The sequence below is a fragment of the Balaenoptera ricei genome, chromosome 15 (assembly GCF_028023285.1).
Source record: "Balaenoptera ricei isolate mBalRic1 chromosome 15, mBalRic1.hap2, whole genome shotgun sequence".
Lineage (NCBI taxonomy): Eukaryota > Metazoa > Chordata > Mammalia > Artiodactyla > Balaenopteridae > Balaenoptera > Balaenoptera ricei.
This window is the reverse complement of record NC_082653.1, coordinates 65,905,878-65,927,733: the sequence shown is the minus strand read 5'-3', so window position 1 is coordinate 65,927,733 and position 21,856 is coordinate 65,905,878. Positions and strand designations below refer to the sequence as shown.

Genomic DNA, 21,856 nt, shown 5'->3' with positions numbered 1-21,856 from the left:
CCCATTCAGCCTACACAACAATATTTTTTATCCCCATTTTACAGATGAGGAAATGGGTATAGGAAGATGAATGCCCAAGGGCACCCTGTTAATAAGCAGTCAAGCTAAGGCCTCTAGACTCAGAATGGTGACGGTGACAGCAGCTAACACTTGCAAAGCATGTACCATGTGCTGGGTGCTGGTCTAAGCACTTCACATACATTAACTCAGGTAATCCCCTGTAATCACCCTAAGAGGCAGGTACTAGGTAGCACCCCCATTTCACAGATGAGTAAACTGAGGCACAGAGCTCAAGCTCTTAAGCACCTTGTCCCAAATTACAGAATTACCAAACAGTAGAGCCAGGATTCAAACCCAGGCAGTCTGGCTCCTGAGTTTGCCCTCTTATCCCCCATGTTATGCTGCCTCTCTAAATGATACTCCAGAGGATGCAAACTCACCGTCTCCAGGGGCCAGGCTAGTAATGTTTATGAGTGAACTGGGCCAGGGAGGACCATGCAACCTGGACAGTACACACCCAGGTTAAATGCAAGAATGTGAGCCCACAGTTAGGTGGAATTTAAGAGAAGTCAGAAATCTGGATTTTTAGGTTAAATTTACTAATTTTTATGAGTTGGCAAGAGTCATGTTCTTTAAAAGCACGTGCAGGCTAATTGAAAGAGTTCAGCAGCTGAGCGACCATGCGCAGCCTCTGCAGCAGGCATGACCGTTTTACACTATACGAGGCGGCTTCCTGGGAGATGGCTACCATTGGCTTTCACGGTTAGACCCTGTCCCCAGACACCCGGGGTTTGCTCAAGCATCACAGTGAGAAAAAAGCCTTCAGAAAACCAGCCCAAGGAAGGCTCCCGTGAGCTTGACCAGCCGCGCCACTGGCATCTTTCCCTGGATCAGTTGGTGCCTCAGGAGGACTGAACACAATGCGCAGCTCGAGAATTAATCAGAGAGCAGCCACCGAGGCTGACCTCACCTGGCAGAAGCACGGGAAACCCCGCCCCTTCCTGGATTCAACAACTGACTTGCTCACCTCCTCAAAATCATCCAGCTCCTCCAGCCTGGTCCGAACCTTCTCCGACATTGCGGATACGGCAGTCCCAGCTTTGCCTAAACAGAATGGATTCATGTCACACAGGTGGCTTTCCTCTGTCACCAATACCCCCAAAGGAAGGCATCTTTCACTCTACACTTCATCATGAATAAGAGGCTGGGGAACAACTTCATTACAGAAAACTCCCTGAGATTTTGAAAGCAACTTCCTTACGTAACCAAAGTTTCATCAGAAACATTTCTGCTTAGGAGCTGCCCAGGGGAGTGCAGTGGGCCAGCCTCAGAAAGGTTCTGCTACACTTGATATTTACAAACTTTTCACTGAATCATTTGTTTATTCCTAAAGAAAGGCGGTCCAGATAAGGATGCCAAAAATCCGTCATTTAATTGTTTTCCGCAAACAAAAGGCCCTCTCAGGCTCATATTCACAGTGCAGAAGTGTGGTACTGACAACTAACAAAACAACAAGCCCACTGTCCACAGGTGGAAACACTAGGGCTTCAAAGCCGTCTCTTCAAGCAAACAGGACTAGTGAGCCTCCTTCCATCATCCGTAGCACAACTCTTCCCATCAGCAGGGAGTGGCGGGGAGAGAAGGAAAGGACTCCAGGCCACGGGCCAGTCACAGGACAGGGCTCTCTGGCCAGCTGGCTGCTGCCCTCCAGAGCCTCCTGTTTCAGAACCCTTTCTCCATCTTAAGGGTGTTTCTGTTCTAGACCAGAGGTCTCCTTGCTCCTGCCTACTGAACTCACCCTCAGAAACTAAAGTTTACTCTTTTAAGGCACTGGTTTCTTAGCTCTGGTGTTAACTCACAGATTTGTCTGGGATCAGCTGAGAGCATGGTACAATTATTTAATTACTAACAACTACTAAAATTAAGAAGTTTCCAAATAATTTGATATTTTTTTACCTTACTTCTACTTTTCCCTTCATTGTGAAATATAGTACAGAACATGCATATATGTACATTTTAACAGATAATTATAAAACCTTTATAGCCACCACCCAGATTGTACACTGTCTTGCTTCTTTCATTCACCACTGACTTTAGTTCATGAAGTTTACCCCTATCATTGCATAAAGCTGTAGCTCACACATTTTCACCACTGTTTAGTATTTTCCATTGTGTGACTACATCACAGTTTATTTCTTATTCTACCGTCAGTGGATGTTTGGGTTGTATCCTGCTTGGGGCTACTATGAACAACATGCTATAAACATTTCTGTGCATGTCTCCTGGTTCATATATGCATGCATTTCTTCAGGGTAGTTTCTCAAACTTTCACAGGAATCACTTAAGGATGTGTTAACATGCAGATTCTGATTTTTACTAGGTCTGGCAGGGCCTGAGACTCTGCATTTCTAATGAGCCCCTGGTGACGTCAGTGCTGCTGGTCCTTGGACCACACTTTAAGAAACATGGATTTGGGCAGAGCTGAAAAAATGCATTCTATAAAAGGCCATATATAAGTATTTTAGGTTTTGTGAGTCATACAGTCTCTGTCACAACTACTCAACTCTGCCATTATAGCACAAAAGCAGCCATAGACAATATGTAAACAAACCCGCATGGCTGTGTTCCAATAAGACTATTTACAAAATCAAACAGTGGGCCAGATTTGGCCTCCAGGATATAGTGTGCCAATTTCTGACCTAGGGTATATCCTAATAGTGGAACTGCTAGGTCAAAGGGTTGTCCCATCTTCAATTTTAACAGATAATGCAAAAGTGCTTTACACAGTGGTTGTGTCATTTTACACTCCCACCAGCAGCACATGAGCATTCCTGTTGCTCTACACTCTCACCAGCAAATGATATCGTCACTTTCTGATCTCTCCAAACTGGTAGATATGCAATGCTATGATTTACTTTTTTATGGTTTGGGGTCAAAGTTATACCCATAACAAAGGTGCTCCGACTCTCTTGATTTCTAATGTGCTGTCTCAACCTGCAGAGAACGAGGAGAGTTGCAGCTGCCATACCAGCGATTTGCACATAAACCACGGCTGTGCTCCTCTGCACCCCAATGATATAGGATCTAAGACAGTGGCTTCAGAATCACCCAGGAGCTTCAAAAGCGGACTTCCTGGGTCCCCTTCCTCAAGATTAATTCAATAAGTGGAGTGGGGCCCAGTGGTCTATATTTTTATGAAATATATATATATATATATATATATATATATATATATACACACACACATATATATATATATCCCTCAGGTGACTCTGCTGAACAGCTAGTTTGAGACACCCTGGTCCAGACTGTGTCTTGGCACAAGAAATTGAGAACTGCCGTATTCAGGGACCAGTGGCTGATAAGACTGAATGTGTGACTCCCCTCACCGGTGCATCTGTGTTTTCACAAGTGATAAAGACTTAAGGCAAAGGAAAGGATCTGTAGAAGGGAGAATTTCAACCATTTCCCAGCCAATGAGGAGGCACACAGATGGGAGACTACTGCTCTGTAATCCCAAAATCAAGCACTGAGTTTCTGTTTTCCTCCTAGTCAACTCTTTGGTCTTTTCTTTTTCATTCGTCATCTAAATATGTATTTTGATTCTACTAAGTCTATACATAATCTAGGAAATAATAGCTTCAATTGAATTAAACATCAGGATTGGATGTTTTTTTCCTTTGGAAAATTATATTAAAAGTAATGGGAGAATTCCCCATCAAAACAGTAACAACAGCAAAAACTCACCTTTTTCAGATCCCATAAAAAGATTCTGCAGAGGCAAAAAATATATGTTAATATTTTTTAAAACTTACTGGATCCTGTGACAAAAACTTTATTGTTCAAGCAGCACTAAGACAACATGATCCATTGTTTTCCAACAAAGCCACTTATTTATCTAAATGAAAAACAGAACTATTTATTCAAAGGAAGAAAATACAGCTCACTAGAAACTACTAGAGATTCAAATTTCTACTCATTTCAGGACTCTCAAAATGAGCCAACAGAAAGCAAAATTTTGAGACAATGGTGGCAATGTGAAAGCATTTAGCTTACTCTAAGTCAGGGTTTCACAACCTCGGCAATACTGACGTTATGGGCTGGAAAATTCTGTTGTGGGAGGCTGTCCTGTGCACTGCAGGATGTTTAGCAGCACCCCTGGCCTCTACCCACTAGATGCCAGCAGCACTCCCACAGTTGTGACAACCAAAAACGTCTTCAGACATGGCCACATGTCCCCTGGGGAGTAAAACTACTCCTGGTTGAGAATCACGGCTTTACATTAAATCAGTGCAATCAGAAAACAGTAAGAAAAAGAATTAAATAGTCCAGCAATTCTTCCACCATTCTGCTTAACAAGTATAGACTCTGGGAGAAGGGAGCAGAACCTTCCTAGTCGCTACTGAGTTCACCCCTTCCTCCCTGCTCACAGCCCCGATTTTTGATGGGTGCACTGTGTATAGCCCATGACTACCTCCAAGACAAATGTAACTGGACATGTTGAGGGGACTCCAGGAAGTGTTCTTTTTTTTGGTCGTACCACTCGGCATGTGGGATCTTAGTTTCCCGACCAGGGATCAAACCCGAGCCCCCCCTGCAGTGGAAGCGTGGAATCTTAACCACTGGACCACCAGGGAAGTCCCAAGGAAGTGTTCTTGAATGAGAGAGGATGCATCCCACTTTCCCCTTTCCGCCTTCTAACAACTTGGACATGAGGTAACACCGAACATGACAGAGCAGCAAGACAGAAAGAGCTGGGTCCCTGATGACTTTGGAGCTCCACAGAGTCCTGGACTATCTGCCTCTAGACTTCTTTCCGGTATGAAGACAGACGAACATCTCTCTTCTTTAGGGAGGGCTTCAGTTACAAGCTAGTCCTTGATGACATAAGCATTAACCTGCTTTCCCCGGTTGAGCGACTTGCAGAGTACAAGGTAAGCCTCGGGCACTAGCCAACAACTTGACCTAGTGAGCGCCACCCAAAGAAACAGTGAACTTCCAGCCCTGGCAGAAAACCCACCAATGCGACTCCCTGAGCAACAGTAAGAAGTTAACCTTCTTCAGGATGGCATTCTCCTCCCCTCGTAACTCTCACCTCCCCCAGAGACAGGACTCTGCGGCTCCAGTTCTTTCTCTGAACTGTGCCTGATCCCCGATTCTTAACACATTTTTTGAGAAACCGATTAGCACGTTTTCTCCCAACTAACATTGACATAATAACTGAAACTTACAGAACCTCAGCGTTGGGGCAACATAACTGTGATACTGTGATTTATAATAAGAAATATATGTTTAGTCTTTGTCCCAATTCCTGGCACAAAGCTCCTAACCCTTGGAATTTCCTAGGTGAGAGAACAATCCAGGAGTCTTCTGTTCTTTTTAGGAAGCACTCTCCTGTGATTTTTTGGAAGTACCTAAGGATGGAGGCTGGCTGTCAGGGGAACCAACCACATGATTAGAGGGTGGACACTTTCAGTCCCACCTCCCTGATTTCTGGGGAGGGGAGAGGGGCTGGAGGTTGAATCAAGCACCAGTGGCCAATGATTTAATCAATCATATCTATGTAAGGAAGCCTCCATAAAAACCCAAAAGGACGGGGTTCAGGGACCTTCCGGGTTGGTGAATCAGAGCACATCCACATGCTGCCGTGCTGGACCCCAAACTCCATGGAAACAGACAGTCCTTTGTTCAGGACCTCACCCTAGGTATCTCTTCATCTAGTTACTGGTTCATATCCTTTAATATCCTTTGTAATAAACCAGTAGTCTAGTCAGTTCTGTGAGCCACTCTAGCAAATTAATTGAACCCAAAGAGGTGGTCATGGGAAACTCTGATTTATAGCTAGTTGGTCAGAAGGCAGGTAACAACCTGGACTTTTGATTAGCATCTGATGTGGGGACTGAGCCCTTAAGCTGTGGGATCTGGTGCTCTCTGCAGGAAGACAATGTCAGAATTGAGTTGATTTATAGGACACCCCACTGGTGTCGAAGAACTGCTTGGTGTGTGGGGGGGAACCTACACACTGGAACCGGGTGCAGAATCGTAATAGCAAAAAGAACTACTAAATCTGAAGTAGACACTGGGAGAAAAGTATACTGGTACTCACAATAGAGAGCTTTTCCGTGGTAGTGTACCGGGCAAGGATTTCTCCTCGTTTGCTGGCCCAAGGCTCAAAATCTGATCCTACAATGGAGTTATCATCTCTGTCACGTTTCTTTCTGGAGTTGTCCTAAGAAAAGGCAAGACAATCTCTTCAGCAGCAATTTTTGAATCTTTTAAAAAAGTATAAGCAACCATGGTGATGACAGATGATAACACAGCGTTGTATAAGTGAAATTGCTAAGACAGTAGAACTTAAATGTTCTCACCAAAAAAAGGGTAAGTATGTAAAGTAACATATGAGTTAACTCAATGGAGGGAATCCTTTCACAATGTCTATGTGTATCAAAGCATCACGTTGCACACTTTAAATATCTTACAATTTTATTTGTCAATTGTACCTCAGTAAAGCTTAAAAAAAAAGTATGAGCAGAAGGCAGCCGATCCCTCACTGTAGAATGTAACGCATCTGCCTAAAGGTTCACTATGATAAAAAAATTCCAGGCCAATTCACCACAGACAGACAATAAACCTATCCAAAGACGCTCAAACTCATTAAGAATCAAGGAAAGGCAAACTGCAAGAGATCATTTTTCAACAATCAGAATGGCAAGATTTAAAATGACCGACAGGGGCTTCCCTGGTGGCGCAGTGGTTGAGAATCCGCCTGCCAATGCAGGGGACACGGGTTCGAGCCCTGGTCTGGGAAGATCCCACATGCCGCGGAGCAACTAGGCCCGTGAGCCACAATTATTGAGCCTGCGCGTCTGGAGCCTGTGCTCCGCAACAAGAGAGGCCACGATAGTGAGAGGCCCGCGCACCGCGATGAAGAGTGGCCCCCGCTTGCCGCAACTAGAGAAAGCCCTCGCACAGAAACGAAGACCCAGCACAGCCAAAATAAATTTTAAAAAAAAAATGATTTACTTTAAAATGACTGACAGTAGCCAGGGTGGCAAGGACGCAGGGGACAGGCACTCCAAAACACTGCTCTGTTGATGGGAGTGTAAGTTGGTGAACCCTTTCTGGAGAACAATCTGGCAGTAGCCATCAAAACCTTATGTATATGGGGACTTCCCTGGCGGTCCAGTGGTTGAGACTTCGCCTTCCAATGCAGGGGGTGCGGGTTTGATCCCTGGCCGGGGAGCTAGGATCCCACGCCTCAGGGCCAAAACACCAAAGCATAAAACAGAAGCAATATTGTAACCAATTCAATAAAGACTTTGAAAATGGCCCACATAAAAAAAAAAAAAACCTTATGTATATGTTACCTTAAGCCAGTAATGAACTCCTAGGGAGTTACCCTGCAGAAATCCTTGCACGTAGGCACCAAGATCTATGCATGTTCAAGGACAAACGCGCCACTGCCTATACCAACAAACACCACACACGGTCTATGTGTCCATCATGGCAATTTAAAGCATGTCCCCGGGAATTCCCTGGCGGTCCAGTGGTTAGGACTCTGGGCTTTCAAAGCCGAGGGCCCGAGTTCAATCCCTGGCCGGGGAACTAAGATCCCACAAGCCGAGCAGTGCAGCCAAAAAAAAAAAAAAAAAATCATGTCCTGTTCCTTACAATACAATGCAGCTGTTCAAAATAAGAAGGTTGTTCTGTAAGTACTAATATAGAAAGTTCTCCAAGACATATTGTCAAGTTTAAAAAAAAAAAAAGTATATACGTTAAAAAAAAAAAAAAAGTAAATAGCTGTGTGCAATGCCAGCAAAGAATGATGGTGGATTCTGAAGTCAGACTGGCCAGGCTTGAATTCCAGCTTGCATGTCACTTAACATCTCTGTTCCTCTGTGTGGACCTCTTTAAATGAAGCTTAGGCAGTATGAGAACTACACTTGGAATGCACTTGGAAAATACCTGCTACCCAGTTAGCTGATACTCTTATTATTGCTGTTGTTATTACTTATATATGAGTATGTATGTAAATGTTCAGAAATTGTTGTCATAAATATCTATGAAAATACAAAGAAAAAGTTGAAGAATATACATTACACTGATAACACTGATGACCTCCAGAGTGGAGAATAGAATGCGAACTGGTCAACTGGACTTCATCTGTAATGTTTGATTTTTTACACGAAAAATTAGTAAATTAGTTATGTAATTACATAAAAATAAATCCAAAATAAAGGGTATGAAAAGAGTGAAATGAAAATAAAGAATTTTAAAATGCTTTAAAAAAAAAAAAGCAGCAGCAGTTTCCAGGGTCTACACCAGCCTCTCACCAGCAGTGTCATTGAGTCTGGATTATTTGAATTGTTACAGCCAGAGTGCACTGCGTATTACTTGTTCAGTGAAAATCCCCAACCCTGCACCCACAGGACTGACTATAGCTAGGAGGATTACCGTGGTCGCCGCCAGGGCTGCAGGGTCAGCAGAGGCCGCAAACATGGAGAGGGGGTCGGTCCCATCCAGGACGCTGCTCAGTGGGTCCACCATGGAGCTGGAGGATGAAGAGGACGTGGAAGAAGTGCTTCCTTTCCGGCTCACTTTCTTTGTCTTTGACTCTGTGACCTGTGGGGAAAATTTGTGGAGGTAAAATGGTAGTCTCCTATGACTTTTCCCAATGAAACACTCAAATGGGTTCTCCCTTGTTCCGTTATGAACTGACCATTCCTTTGCAGCAGGGACACTTATTTTTGTGACAAATTGACATGACTCGGAATCCCAGCTGTCGAGGAAGGGAAGGTGAGAAATTGGGGTCAGGAAGGGAGAGACAGGGTCTTTGTGATTTAGAAGGTGATGCTGTAACTGAAATCTTGATGCTGTAACTGAAATCCTTCTTACTCAAAGCGTGGTCTCTGGACAAGCAGCAACCATATCACCTGCCAGCTCACAAAGCTGTAGACTCCCAAGCCCCACCCCGGACCCACTGCGTCAGAATTTGCATCGTGCGGCAATGGTCTAGGTAGGGTAACGAACCAGCATACGAAAGATCCCAGAGTCGTCATACTCGAAGACGGTCTCAGTGGCTCTGCGTGGCCATCTCATCATCACAAAGCAGTGAGTGCCCGACTCCTCCCTTTCAGGAGAAGCGTGTGTGTGTTAAGGAGCAAGCGGGGGTGTTGGGGTGTGAAGCCATGTTCTTGTTCCACTGCCCCCAACCCTCCCCAACTTCAGATGACCAGACCGTGGTGAACCCCGGAGCCAAGAGGATCCAACCAGAGCCAGAGTCTGTCTGCTGAAAGTTTAGGATCAACGTCCAGAAGGGCTAGTTAGGCTCCACTCCTTTTTAAATGAGGAAGCTATAAAAACCCAGAACAATTCTTGAGAGAGAGAGAGAGAGAGAGAGGATGTAACAGAATGAAGGAGAGAGGGTGTTGGATGAAAGAGAATTTGGCCTCTGTCCCCGGTTCCTGGAAAGGAGACTCCAAGTCCTTGGAGCATCAGTCATTCATGAGCCCCTCAATCACACCTGAGTTTATGCTAATGAGAGGATGCTGAAAGACCAAACATGTGATTAGAGGGTTCAGACTTTCAGCCAGGTGATAACCCTCACTGTAGAATATAACAGATCTGCCTAAAGGTTTACTATGATAAAAAATTTTCAGGCCAGTTCACCACAGATGGACAACAAACCTATCAAAAGATGAAAAAGATCTCACTTCAGCAGAGGGGAGGGAAGCCGGAGATCAAGTTCAATCATGTGGCCAAGGAATCAATCAATCATGTCTGTGTAATAAAACCCCAATAAAAAGTTTGGACACCAAAGCTCAGTGGAGCTTCCCAGTTGAACACATGATGCACTGGAGGTAATGCTCACCCGGATTCCACAGGCAGAGGGCAAGGGAGCTCTGCATTTGGGACCCTCCTCCTTGCCCTGTATGTCTCTTAATTTGGCTGGTCCTCACGTGCATCCTTTATAATAAAAATATAAGCATAAATACTACACTTTTCTGAGTTCTGTGAGTTGTTCTAGTAAATTATCAAACCTGAGGGAGGTCTCCGGAAACCCTTGGATTTGTAGCCGATTGGTCAGAAGTGCAGGTGGCCTGGGGACCCCCAAATTTACAGCTGGAGTCTGAAGCTAGGGCAGTTTTATTGAAGCCCATGCCCTAAACCTGTGGGGTCTGACACTAACCCTAGGTAACTTGGTGAAGGGCCTCCCACTGGCGCATGTTTGTTGTTCTTGTCTGCCTGGCATCTATTCCTCCATCTCCCAGGCTCAACAGTCCAAATTTTCTTTGGGAAGGCAGCCTTGCCTGACTCTCAGCTCTTAAAGGCCTGGTGGGGTGCACTCTGCTCCTGGTTCCCAGGGTGGGCAGGAGCCCCAACCCAACCAATCCGCATATTCTACACCCCAGTCACCAGGGTTGATTCAGGGAAGGACACGTAACCCAACTGGGCAGACAGAAAATGCACAGGAGACACTCTCCCTGCTGTTGGGTTTGAGTTCCTGAGATTGGAACCAACTCACTGGCGGGTCAGCCGCAGCCACTCGAGCCCGTGGGGATTTGAGGGGCCCTGGGAGGCTGAAGCTTAGTCTTGTGACCTCCTGCTTTATGTAATCACCTCTGTGTGTTCACAGATTCTCTGCCATTCAGAAACGTCCTGCCTGAGTGTCCACCGGCATCTGTCAACCTCATCCCACCCATGGTGACAACCACATAGCTTCTATTACTTGTTAATAAAAAAGTGCTAACTCAGATGAGACAATCTATGACTCTTGCTTGCCTTTTGTTTTGTTTTTTAAATAAACTCACAGATAGACTAAGCTGCTATTCAGGACAGCACCCTATATTAGTAATTAGAGTGACCTTAATATTTCAAATAGGCAAATTAAGAAGTATTTTGTTTACACCTCCAAATCGGGAACAAAGGCATCCCATATGCATGACCACCTCACTAATATGAGAAAGGGAAAAAAAATGATGGTGGGTGAGACCAACATCACAAAAAAAAATGGGGCAGAGAACAAACTGGTTGATTTAAATCTGCAATGGCACTGGCAAAATGAGAACGACCCAGGAATACTGTCTATAATTTTATGGAATAGGAATGTCACAGAGGGACCCTTGACAAAACTTACAGTTATGGGTTTCAGTGGGTGATAGTCCCCAAATTCCAGTGGTACAGCCTCCAACCGGCATGATGCAAACTCAGCCTTGTAGTTCCTGTTCCTGGAATGCCTGGTAAACAGCAAAACCCAGAAGCCAATTAGTTGGAGATGCATACACCCTAAAAACTTTTTGCTGAGACTTCCTCATTGATGAGACAGTTTACAGTGGAACAGTATTTTTACCAAGACCAATAAGAAGTGGTAAATTAAAAAAAAAACATTTCTCTTTAACCAGTTTGAAGGTAAAAGGAGCTGCCGAGGCAAACAAGACCTGCGAGGACAGACGCCAGAACAAAGGGAAGCTCACTGAAGGGAAGCCACCTTTCTTGCCCAGCTGTCTCTCACAGAGCATTTTGATCCTTGGCATGGGACAAGAGGCTAAAGCCAGGCAGAGGGCAGCTGCTAGGGGGCAGAGCAGCCAAAGAAGCTTTAAGGAAAACTCACAGCGGGCTGGAGAGATAAACTAGGGTTCAGGGCTACGGCGACAGCCAGGGCTTGAAGGAAGAGCTTCTGAAGAGAAGGCAGGGCACAGCAGTGAGAGATTCGGTCCTGGTTTCCCCTCAAAGTATTCTCCAATTCAGCCGTGGAAGAGCAAGAGGAATAAGCCAAGTAGATGAAGAGCAGACAGTTTTCATCAGTCTTGCGGAGGCTTAACAAGTGAAGGGATTAGTGAGAAGGAACATAAAAGGGGAGGGATCACCCGCATTGAAGCACGGAGAGGAAAAAACATGAAAAGCACAGAAGAGTGCATAAGGGACATGAAGAAAGGTCTCACGCACATACGATTTGAATTCCAAAGAAGAGAGAAGGAACAGGCAGAGCAGTATTTGAAGAGATAATAGCTAAAAATTTTCCCCAACGAAAGAAAGACATTGATTCACAGATTCAAGAAACGCTTGTGCCCCAAGCAAGACCAGTACAAAAACAAAACAAAAAGCAACCATACTTAGGGCCTTCATAGGAAAATGGCTAAAAACTAAAAAGAGAGGTTTTCTTAAAAGGAATAAAGATATGTTATTTTCAAAGGACAACAGTAAGATTATTATCTCAGCACAGAAATGAGAGCCACAAGACAAAGGAATGATACCTTTAAAGTACTGTAAGAAAATCACTGCCAACCAAGAATTCTAGACCTAGTGAAACTACTCTATGAACATTAGGGCAAAAGAAGTTTCCAGTCAAAGAAAAAGGAGAACAGCAGCAGCAGCAGAACCACACCTTAAATTTTTTTTAAATGCTGCAAGTAGAAGGAAAATGATCCCAGCTGAAAGCAAAAAATATATGCTAACATGTACATATATATATATGTGTATATATATATATATGAGCATATGTGTGTACATATGCGTATATACTATATATATACTAAAGAGCATACAAAAGATAAAGGTGTAAGTAAAACTAAATATTGACTACAAAAAATAACTTCTTATGGTGTTTAAAATATATATAGAATTAAAATGCATGAGAACTAGAGCATAAAAGGCAGGAGAGGTGCTATGATCTAAATGTGTGTCTCCCTAAAATTCACAGGTTGAAATCCTAACCCACAAAAGGTATTAGTAGGTGGAGCCTTTGAGAGGTGCTTACATCTTGAGGGTACAGCCCTCATGAATGGGATTAGTACCCTTATAAGAGAGGCTCCAGAGAGCTCCCTAGCCCCTTCCACCATGTGAAGACACAGTGAGAAGGTGCTGGCTGTGAACCAGGAAGAGTGCCTTCACCTGACCATGCTGGTGCCATGATCCTGGGCTTGCAGCCTCCAGAACTGTGAGAAATTAAATTTTGTTGTTTATAAGTAAACCAGTCTGGGGGACTTCCCTGGTGGTCCAGTGGATAAGACTCTGTGCTCCCCATGCAGGGGGCATGGGTTCGATCCCTGTTTGGGGAGCTAAGATCCCACATGCCACACAGCACAGCCAAAAAAAAAAAAAAAGGAAAACCAGTCTGTGGTATTTTGTTACAGCAGCCCAAACAAACTCAGACAGAAAACTGGTACCCGGAGTGGGGTGCTAGTATAACAAATATGGAAGCAGCTTTGGAACTGGATAATGGGTAGAGGCTGGAAAAGTTCTGAAGTATGTGCTAGAAAAAGCCACTACCCTGAATGGACTGATTATCCAGTGATTATTGTGAGGGCTCAGAAAGAAGAGAGGAAAGCTGTAGAGAAAGCCTCAACCTTCTTAGAGAATACCTAAGTGGTGGTAAACAGAATGTTGGTAGAACCGCAGAAGGTAAAGGTCATTCTGATGAGGCCTCATACAGAAAGGAGGAACACGCTTTTGGACAACGGAGGAAAGCAATCCTTGTTATACAGTAGCAGAGAGATTGGCTGGGGGCTTCCTTGGTGGCGCAGTGGTTAAGAATCCGCCTGCCAATGCAGGGGACACGGGTTCGAGCCCTGGTCTGGGAAGATCCCACATGCCGCGGAGCAACTAAGCCCGTGCGCCACAACTACTGAGCCTGCGCTCTAGAGTCCGCGAGCCACAACTACTGAGCCCACGTGCCACAACTACTGAAGCCCGCGTGCCTGCAGCCCGTGCTCCGCAACAAGAGAAGCCACCGCAATGAGAAGCCCGCGCACTGCAACAAAGAGTAGCCCCCGCTCGCCACAACTAGAGAAAGCCCGCGGCACAGCAATGAAGACCCAATGCAGCCAAAAATAAATAAATAAAATAAATAAATTTATTTAAAAAAAAGAAGAGTTTGGCTGAATTAGTCCGTGTCCTGGTGTTTTGTGGAAGGCAGAACTTGTGAGCCATGAAATTTGGATATTTGGCTGAAGAAATTTCTAAACAAAGTGTTGAAGGAGCAGCTTGGCTTCTCTTGAATGCTTACAGTAAAATTCAAGAAGAGAGGAATGACTTAAAGACAAAATGGCTGACCAAACGGCAAACAGACTTAAAAACCTGGAAAACTTTCAGTTTCAAAGAGCACCGGAAGCTGGCCCCTTTGTTTCCTTGGCCTCCAGATGCCTTGAATTCATCCCTTCCATGCCCCCCCACTCCCACCCCCATTCTCAGCTTCTTGACTTCATTAATATGTGTATGAACCCCAAATCTAATTGTGCCGTGCAATTAATCATCTTTACTCAATAAGCCCCACCTACCCAGACACCTAACACAGTACAAAAGAACTGAGATCCCATGTAATTTCGCTTCCATCCCTTTCTAAATAAATTTCGCTTTGAGTGTAGGAAAGGAGAAAAGCTAGTTAACAATATAGACCAGCCTCTACTTGTTTTTTGTTTTTAAAGGAAAACCCCTACCACAATACACTGCCTAGTCCCTTTGGGTTACATTTACTGAATATACACTGTCTTCATCTTCCAAAAATATTTCAGTTGAATTCATTTATGAAATAGTCTTCCAAACTCCTTTTAATATGCTACCAGCCAATCTTTGATTTATAAAACAAACAAAACCCCAAAGAATAAATTGGAAGTCTAGTCATCAACAGCCATAATGGAGTTTAAAAAATCAACTTATACTTTTCCTCCTTTCAGATCACTCTTAACTTTATCAATAGAATTTTGAAAAGTTAATTTAATAGAATGAGTAGAAATGTAATCTGACCTGAAATTCAACTGCAAATGTGTTTTTCATCACTATAATAATTATTAACAAATCAACAGCTAAAAAACGTACAATATCAAAACAGCAATATGACTTGATAACACAACAACCAAATATCAGTTCTCATTTATTATGTGCTTATTATTGTTGGAGCCCACAGCGGGCCACCCCAAAATATGGCATATTGATTATCTTGAATTAAAGTTGCTTAAGAAACTTAAGAAAGAGCTGATATAGAGGGACACTCTGACCCTCCTCTCTGTCTCCCTGAAGGCAGGAAATAAGTCTCCCCTGTGAAAGGTGCCCACCTGCATCTGGAGGTAGAAGGACACCCCTGTCGCCAGATGGGGAACTCAGGGCCAAGAAGCCTATATAAACGAACCTTGTTATTTCTTTAATACCACAATCCTGCTGTTTAGATTCTTCACTAATTAAGCACCCAAAGCCCAACTTTCTTTGTTCTGTCAATTCCCCACAAATTTATAGTTTCTTTGTCTAAAAAGTATAAAAGCTGCCTGTTTCAGCCACTTCTTAGGTCCCGTATCTATGAGACCTCCAGAACACACAAATTAAAATTTGTTTCTTTTTCTCCCATTAATTTACCTTGTGTCAATTTTATTATTGGTCCAGCCACAAGAACTCAAGAGAGCAGAAGGGGAAGTTTCCTCTCCCAGACACTATATACCAGGATACAGGACAAGCCCTTTACCTCTATTTCCTCATTTAATCAATCCTATGAGGTAGGTACTATGATTATGCCCATTTCTCAGACGGAGAAGCTGAGGCTGTTGGTTAACTTGTGAGAGGTTAGCAAGTGATAGAGACAGATGCAAACTGAGGCACCCTGCCTCTAGGATTCAGTAGTTCCACAGATCATCTATAGGTCAACTTGAGAATTTGAAAAAGCAATTGTCTCTTTCTTTTTTTTTTTTTTTAAGGACTGAGCTTTGAAATGAATTTTTTTTTTTTTAAGTGTGAGGGGAGGGAATTCTTTAGGGGAAAAATACTGCTTCTGGAAAAACCTTTTTAAAAAAAAGAAAGAGGGCTTCCCTGGTGGCGCAGTGGTTGAGAATCTGCCTGCCAATGTAGGGGACACGGGTTCGAGCCCCGGTCTGGGAAGATCCCACATGCCACGGAGCAACTAGGCCTGTGAGCCACAACTACTGAGCCTGCGCGTCTGGAGCCTGTGCTCCACAACAAGAGAGGCCGCGCACCGCGATGAAGAGCGGCCCCCGCTCGCCGCAACTGGAGAAAGCCCTCGCACAGAAACGAAGACCCAACACAGCCAAAAATAAATAAATAAATATTTAAAAAAAAAAAAAAAAAGAAAGGAAAGGAAACATTTACCCTTGTTGAAAGTCCATGTCAAGGTGCTATTTTGATTTTTCAATCATTTCTTCCATTATTTCCTCAAATTTGCTCTCAGTTCCTTAATGTTTCCTACAGGTTGAGGTGTTAAAAGCATTTTCTTCCATGCCTGGGTCTTTGGTAAGGCTACCAGTGACCTCTAGTGGGCATTTTCTCAAAAAGCCTTAATTTTCTTCCTGCGAACATAGCTGATAAGCTGGTAAAAATACCCCCAACTCCCAGCAATGCGAAAGGGTGGTCTGGCTCCTTGGCAGCTGCCACAGAAAAAAGGCCAACATCTCATACCTCCACTCCTAGCTTGGTCTGGCCTCTGGCTACTCCAAGTGTGAGTCACAGATCACCAACAAGGGCATCACCTGGGGAGTACTGAAATACCCCTACAGAATCAGGGTCTGCATTTCACCAGAATTCCCAGGTGACTATTTTTAAATTATTTACATTGGATAACATGAATGTGTAGAAATCCTATTACCAGTTACCAAATTAATCTCCTTATACTGGAAACACCAAAATCCACTAACTGCTTTTTAATTCTCAAGTGACTTTTTAATTACTAATGACATAATCTGGCCACACAGTTTTTTATCCCCCAATCACAATATACACCCCCTCCCCAATAAAGTCTTAAAATGATGTAGAAATTCTGACTCCAAAGAATGTTTTTTTTTTTTTTATTTATTTATTTTATTTTATTTTTATTTTTGGCTGTGTTGGGTCTTCGTTGCTGCACGCCGGCCTTCTCTAGTTGCGGCAAGCGGGGGCTACTCTTCCTTGCAGTGCGTGGGCTTCCCATTGCAGTGGCTTCTCTTGTTGCAGAGCACAGGCTCTAGGTGTATGGGCTTCAGTAGTTGCAGCACACAGGCTCAGTAGTTGTGGCTCGCAGGCTCTAGAGCACAGGCTCAGTAGTTGTGGCGCACGGGCTTAGTTGCTCCGTGGCATGTGGGATCTTCCTGGACCAGGGCTCGAACCCGTGTCCCCTGCATTGGCAGGCGGATTCTTAACCACTGCGCCACCAGGGAAGCCCCAAAGAATGGTATTTTTAACAGTGCTATGACCATAGGACTGAACAGGAAATGTAACCCACGGTGCACTGGACATCTCACAGGTGAGGTCAGTAATAACAAAAAGTGCGGGTGAGAAGAGGCATGCTGGGGAGACCCATGACAACACAGCAGGACTCAGGAACCCTGCAACCCAGGAATCTCAGCCCAGGACCTAGACCGTAGGGCCATATGACAATAATGATTAAGATCAGAGGTTTGGGACTTCCCTGGTGGTGCAGTGGTTAAGAATCCGCTTGCCAATGCAGGGGACATGGGTTCGATCCCTGGTCTGGGAAGATCCCATATGCCGCAGAGTAACTAAGCCTGTGCGCCATAACTATTGAGCCTGTGCTCTAGAGCCCGTGAGCCACAACTACTGAAGCCCGCGTGCAGCAACGAAGACCCAACGCAGCCAAAAAAAAAAAAAAGATCACAGGTTTGAGCTCCAAACCTCAGTGCTCCTTGCAGGCTATAAAGCTAAATGAACTGCTTCATCTTTCTGTCTCCACTTTCTTATCTGAAAAATGGGGTTTTTAGGAGATGAGATGTTGCACGTTCAGCACTTAGCACAGTGCCTGGCACAAGATAAAGGCTCGATAAATGTCAAATTTAATGACAGAAACACGTTTCTCCTCTGAGGGCCTCCTCAGTTTCCTCATTCATTCCAAAAATATTACTCAGCACCTACTATCTGCCAAGCTCCATGCCAGGCTCTGGAGATACAATGATGGTTAAAACTCAGCCCATTTAACTTAAGAAGCATCAAGTCTAGTGGGCAAACTGAAAGATGAACACATGCTACCACAGACAGAAATGTTTAGAGCACAGTCAGACTAGGAACTGTGGAGACCCTAGATGCTAAAGGGCTTATGGCACCTCTCTCTGTAAAGTATACCAAAGGTAAAAATGCACTGGGATTAAACAGCATCCTTCCTGGATCTTCTGATTACAAAATTCCAGCCAGATAAGTGCACTGAAGCTATATGTTTTGGCATATAAGCTTTAGTGATTCCCTAAAAGGGGTTTTGCATGACTAGGTCAAAGAAAATTCAGGGCAGATCATAGAAGAACTCACTGGCATCCAATCCTGATTTAGCATACCAAGACTTTTGAAGGAAGACTCTTAAAGAGTTAGACACGTGAAGGGAACACGAGAAAGACCGCTGTTTATCAAGCATAAAATCAGATGTATCTGATTATTTCTAAGGTCCAGAGCTGTATATTTTTTCATTTGATCACTCACTCACTCACTCAATGTAAAACACTTCACATCATTTGCAGAGAAAGATCAGAAAATAACCTCCCTTTCTCACGTGCCCAAATAATTCCACTACTACCATCACAACTTGCTCCGGTTCTTCACACTCTCGTAGCAGCAGCTGGAGCCTGAAGCGCCAATCACTCCTAGCTACTCCAGCCACAAGAGCCCGACAGGCCCATCAGCCTTGGAACGCGCCATTAGCTTCTTCTTGATGACCTCCTATTCATCCTCCAAAACCCAATTTAAGGCTCTTCCTCTCTCAAGCCTTCCCCAAGCCGCCAGGTGTGCCTAATCCCCAATGCCTTCTCTGGATGTCCTATTCAGAAGCGTATCTGCTCCACTAAACTGTCAGCTCCTTGAGGCCAAGGAGTACGTCTGAGGGTTGTGCATCGTGAATGCCCAGTGCAGGGCCCTGCACACAGTAGGATGAATGGCAGCCATTTCACAGATGAGAAAAGCGAGTCTCCTCTAGATGAGCCCAGTCATTCAGAAAACAGCCAGGTCTTCCGAGTCGTCCAGACCAGAGCTGAGTCCACCATTTTCTGCATCCAGCTCCCCCAGAACCCGCGCCAACTTCTGGGAAAGCGGAGGCCGGGGAACTTGAGCTTTTTTTAGGGAATGAATGGAGAGGGGGGCGTGGAAGGCGCGGGGAGGGGTAGCGGAGGAGAGGACCAAGATCCCACCCGTCCAGCTTCAGGGAGGTCCCCTGAACCCGGGTAGCGGCCGGGAATCTGTGGTCAAGACCACGCGGGGATGGGGTGGGAAACTCCACCAAACCCAACAGAAAGCAGTTCACACACTCCCTCGCAGAGACACACACCGAGACAGAGACAGAATCCCAGAGACAACCAAGGACACCACCTCCCTTAAGCCCAGCCGCCGCTTCCCCCTTACCAAGGAAAGACCGCCATCTTCCCAGTCACATGACCGCTAGTTCTGGGACCGCCAGCCCAATTCGCCCTTCCAGACCACGCCCCGCCAGGCCGCCATGTTTGTGAGGGGCGGGCGCCCCTCCCCCCGCAAGGCCAGGGCCGCCATGATTGTGAGGGGCGGGGCGCCCTCCTGCAAGGCACGGGCCTTGCCCCTCGGGCCGCCATGATTATAAGGGGCACCGCAGGCCTCGTGGCTGCCGCTGCTGCGGCGCTGACATGAGCCGGGAGCGTGTGGCAGGTGGCCGCCTGGCCAGCCGGCGCCCTCTGGAGGCGGTGAAGAATCCAGACACCCGCGGAGAGAAGACGCTAACCGCGGCTGGGGTGGGAAGAGCGTCCAGCCTGCGCAGGCGTGCTTTTGCGGCTAATTAGCAGTTTGGCTGGGTAAGCCACGCCCCCTCTGCAGGACACGGCGCCCACCTCCGTGCACCGGGGAATTTAGGCACTTACCGTACCCACCTCCCAGGACTAACAACCTGGGTCTCTAAGGGCTGCCCTAGATCCGAATGGGACAGCTTTCGACTGGAACTAAACTAACTGGAGAAATCGGGGTCAGCATTTCACCCCACTTGGCGAAGCCGTACGTTTCTATGAAGGTGGATGTCCGTTTCCACTACAGAACTTCCGTGCTCTAGTCTAGTTTTCTCTGATTAAAAAAAAAAAAAAAAAAATCACAGGGTATTTTAATAAATGGTTGCCATAGTAAGCTTGTGTCACGCCCTGTGCTGAACACTTTGCGTTCACTCTTCATTTATTCCTCACTGCAAACCTCTGAAATTACGGCAACCGGGATTTGACCTGACTACTAGTTTAATAGGGGAGATCTGACGGTGGTGACTGTTGGTTAACAGTTGGTTAATCACAAGACAGCATCTGATCCTCAGGTTTTCCCCTTTTTCTTTAAAGTGTCTTTTCTGACAGGAGGAGGTCAGAAAACCACATTCTCAAAAATCTCCTCAGGAAAAGGCAATAGAACATACCGTAACCCTCTAATGGAATACGTAGTTTATTTAGCACGCTGAGTCCTAGTTTCTTCAGCTGTGAAGTTAGGATAATTCTGACTGAGGTGAAGGGAGATGATTATCAAATGCCCGGCAAATGGTCAGCACTCAGTTGAAGCAGTACATCACTCACTTGGCAGGCTAAAAAATCATATTGTAACTTCTGCGACCTTCCTGTTTTCAGAGCTTTTCTTTCCAGGGCCACAGACGATGCAGTGTATCATAAAGCAGGGCTTCTCCCGTTTGAATTGCACAGACTCACCCGGGGATCTTAAAGGCAGGTTCTGATTCAGCTCTGGGGCAGGGCCAGAGCTTCTGCATTTCTAACAAGTCCCCGGGTGGCACTGCTGCTGGTCTCTGGATGCAGAAGGGGCTGTGATCGTTGTGGGTGGTAAAGGGGGGAGGGGCACATAACGCAAGCAGCGGCAGAGCAACAGCGAGCGCTCCTCAGCACATTCAGCCACACCCACTGACCCTGAACTCTATAATAATATCAGGCGTGTTACACAGATAATGGAGGTAATCCTGAAACAGGCTGTTAAAGTGTGAAAACGGATTCTTCCCACCGTAGGCTGAGAAGCAAAACCACGCTTCTGGTGGCAACTATGTCAACCACCTCAAGAAACTGCGTTGAGAGCCATAGAGAAACTGACCAAAAGGGAACAGATTAAATAAATAAGTGAAAAGGTAATATTTTACTGTCAGGTATAATTTTGGTTAGACCTGATATCTGTTCTCAGAGCTGTCTTTAGAACCTAACCGATGTGACTCCACTGCACCATACCCCAATCTGATTTGCTGCATTCCATGACTCAAAGTCTCCTTTGTTTTTTAAAATTATTTTTATAACCTACATGTATGCCCACTATGGTCTGTTAGAGATAGCATTCCAACTTCACTTGCTTATTTTTTTTATAACTATTACTCTTCATTTGGGGGTAGGAGGGGGATTGTGTGTGGTTGTTCATGGGACAGTGACACCTGACAGAAAAAAAAGATCTTCATCTCCAGAATGGGTCCTTGTTTTCAGCTCAGTATGAGTAATAAAGAGTTCCCAGTCATATTCATTATTATTCCCAATGTACATAATAAACGAGAGCAAAGGGTGGCCACTGGAAAAGGGAGAGGCTGTTCTCACACTGCCTCGTAGATGATCAAATGTAGTATCTCCTCGATAAGAGGTAAAAAAGAGGACCATTGCTCACATTAGATGATCAGGCAACAGCAGTGGTTGGATTCTTAACGCTGTGCAAGTTAGCAGCTTGGTGTGAGCTTCAACCTTAGCATTCTCTCCCATTCGATCCTTAGCAGGCCTCCGGCTAAGACATTTCCAGCTCCAGTGAACTTTTGCCCTCTGAAAAGTCCAACTCATGCAATATCAAATGCTGGGGGGCTAATGTTACAGGTTACATATTAAATAGTGGGATATACCTTTCATGGGTCTTGTAATTGTAAAAAATTATCATATTACAGTATTAATGTCTTGGCCACATACTTTTCAAAAGTCCTTTC

The 21,856-nt window shown here is 45.0% G+C and overlaps 1 protein-coding gene across 3 annotated transcripts in view; it reads right to left on the bottom strand.

The window, feature by feature from the left end:
• The window catches only part of VPS35L (VPS35 endosomal protein sorting factor like), a 122,083-nt gene extending 102,603 nt beyond the window's left edge, over positions 1-19,480 (bottom strand). The window contains exons 1-6 of one of the 3 annotated variants that reach the window (XM_059898346.1): positions 19,309-19,480; positions 11,138-11,237; positions 8,455-8,622; positions 6,107-6,229; positions 3,748-3,772; positions 1,028-1,104 (exon numbers count right to left, since the gene is read on the bottom strand). In XM_059898346.1, coding sequence (XP_059754329.1) covers positions 1,028-1,104; positions 3,748-3,772; positions 6,107-6,229; positions 8,455-8,622; positions 11,138-11,237; positions 19,309-19,325 — 510 coding nt within the window. In that variant the 5' untranslated portion in view covers positions 19,326-19,480. The remainder of the gene's footprint in view (positions 1-1,027; positions 1,105-3,747; positions 3,773-6,106; positions 6,230-8,454; positions 8,623-11,137; positions 11,238-19,308) is intronic. The other 2 variants (XM_059898345.1, XM_059898343.1) reach the window with 2 other exon arrangements.
• Positions 19,481-21,856: the final 2,376 nt, after the last annotated feature.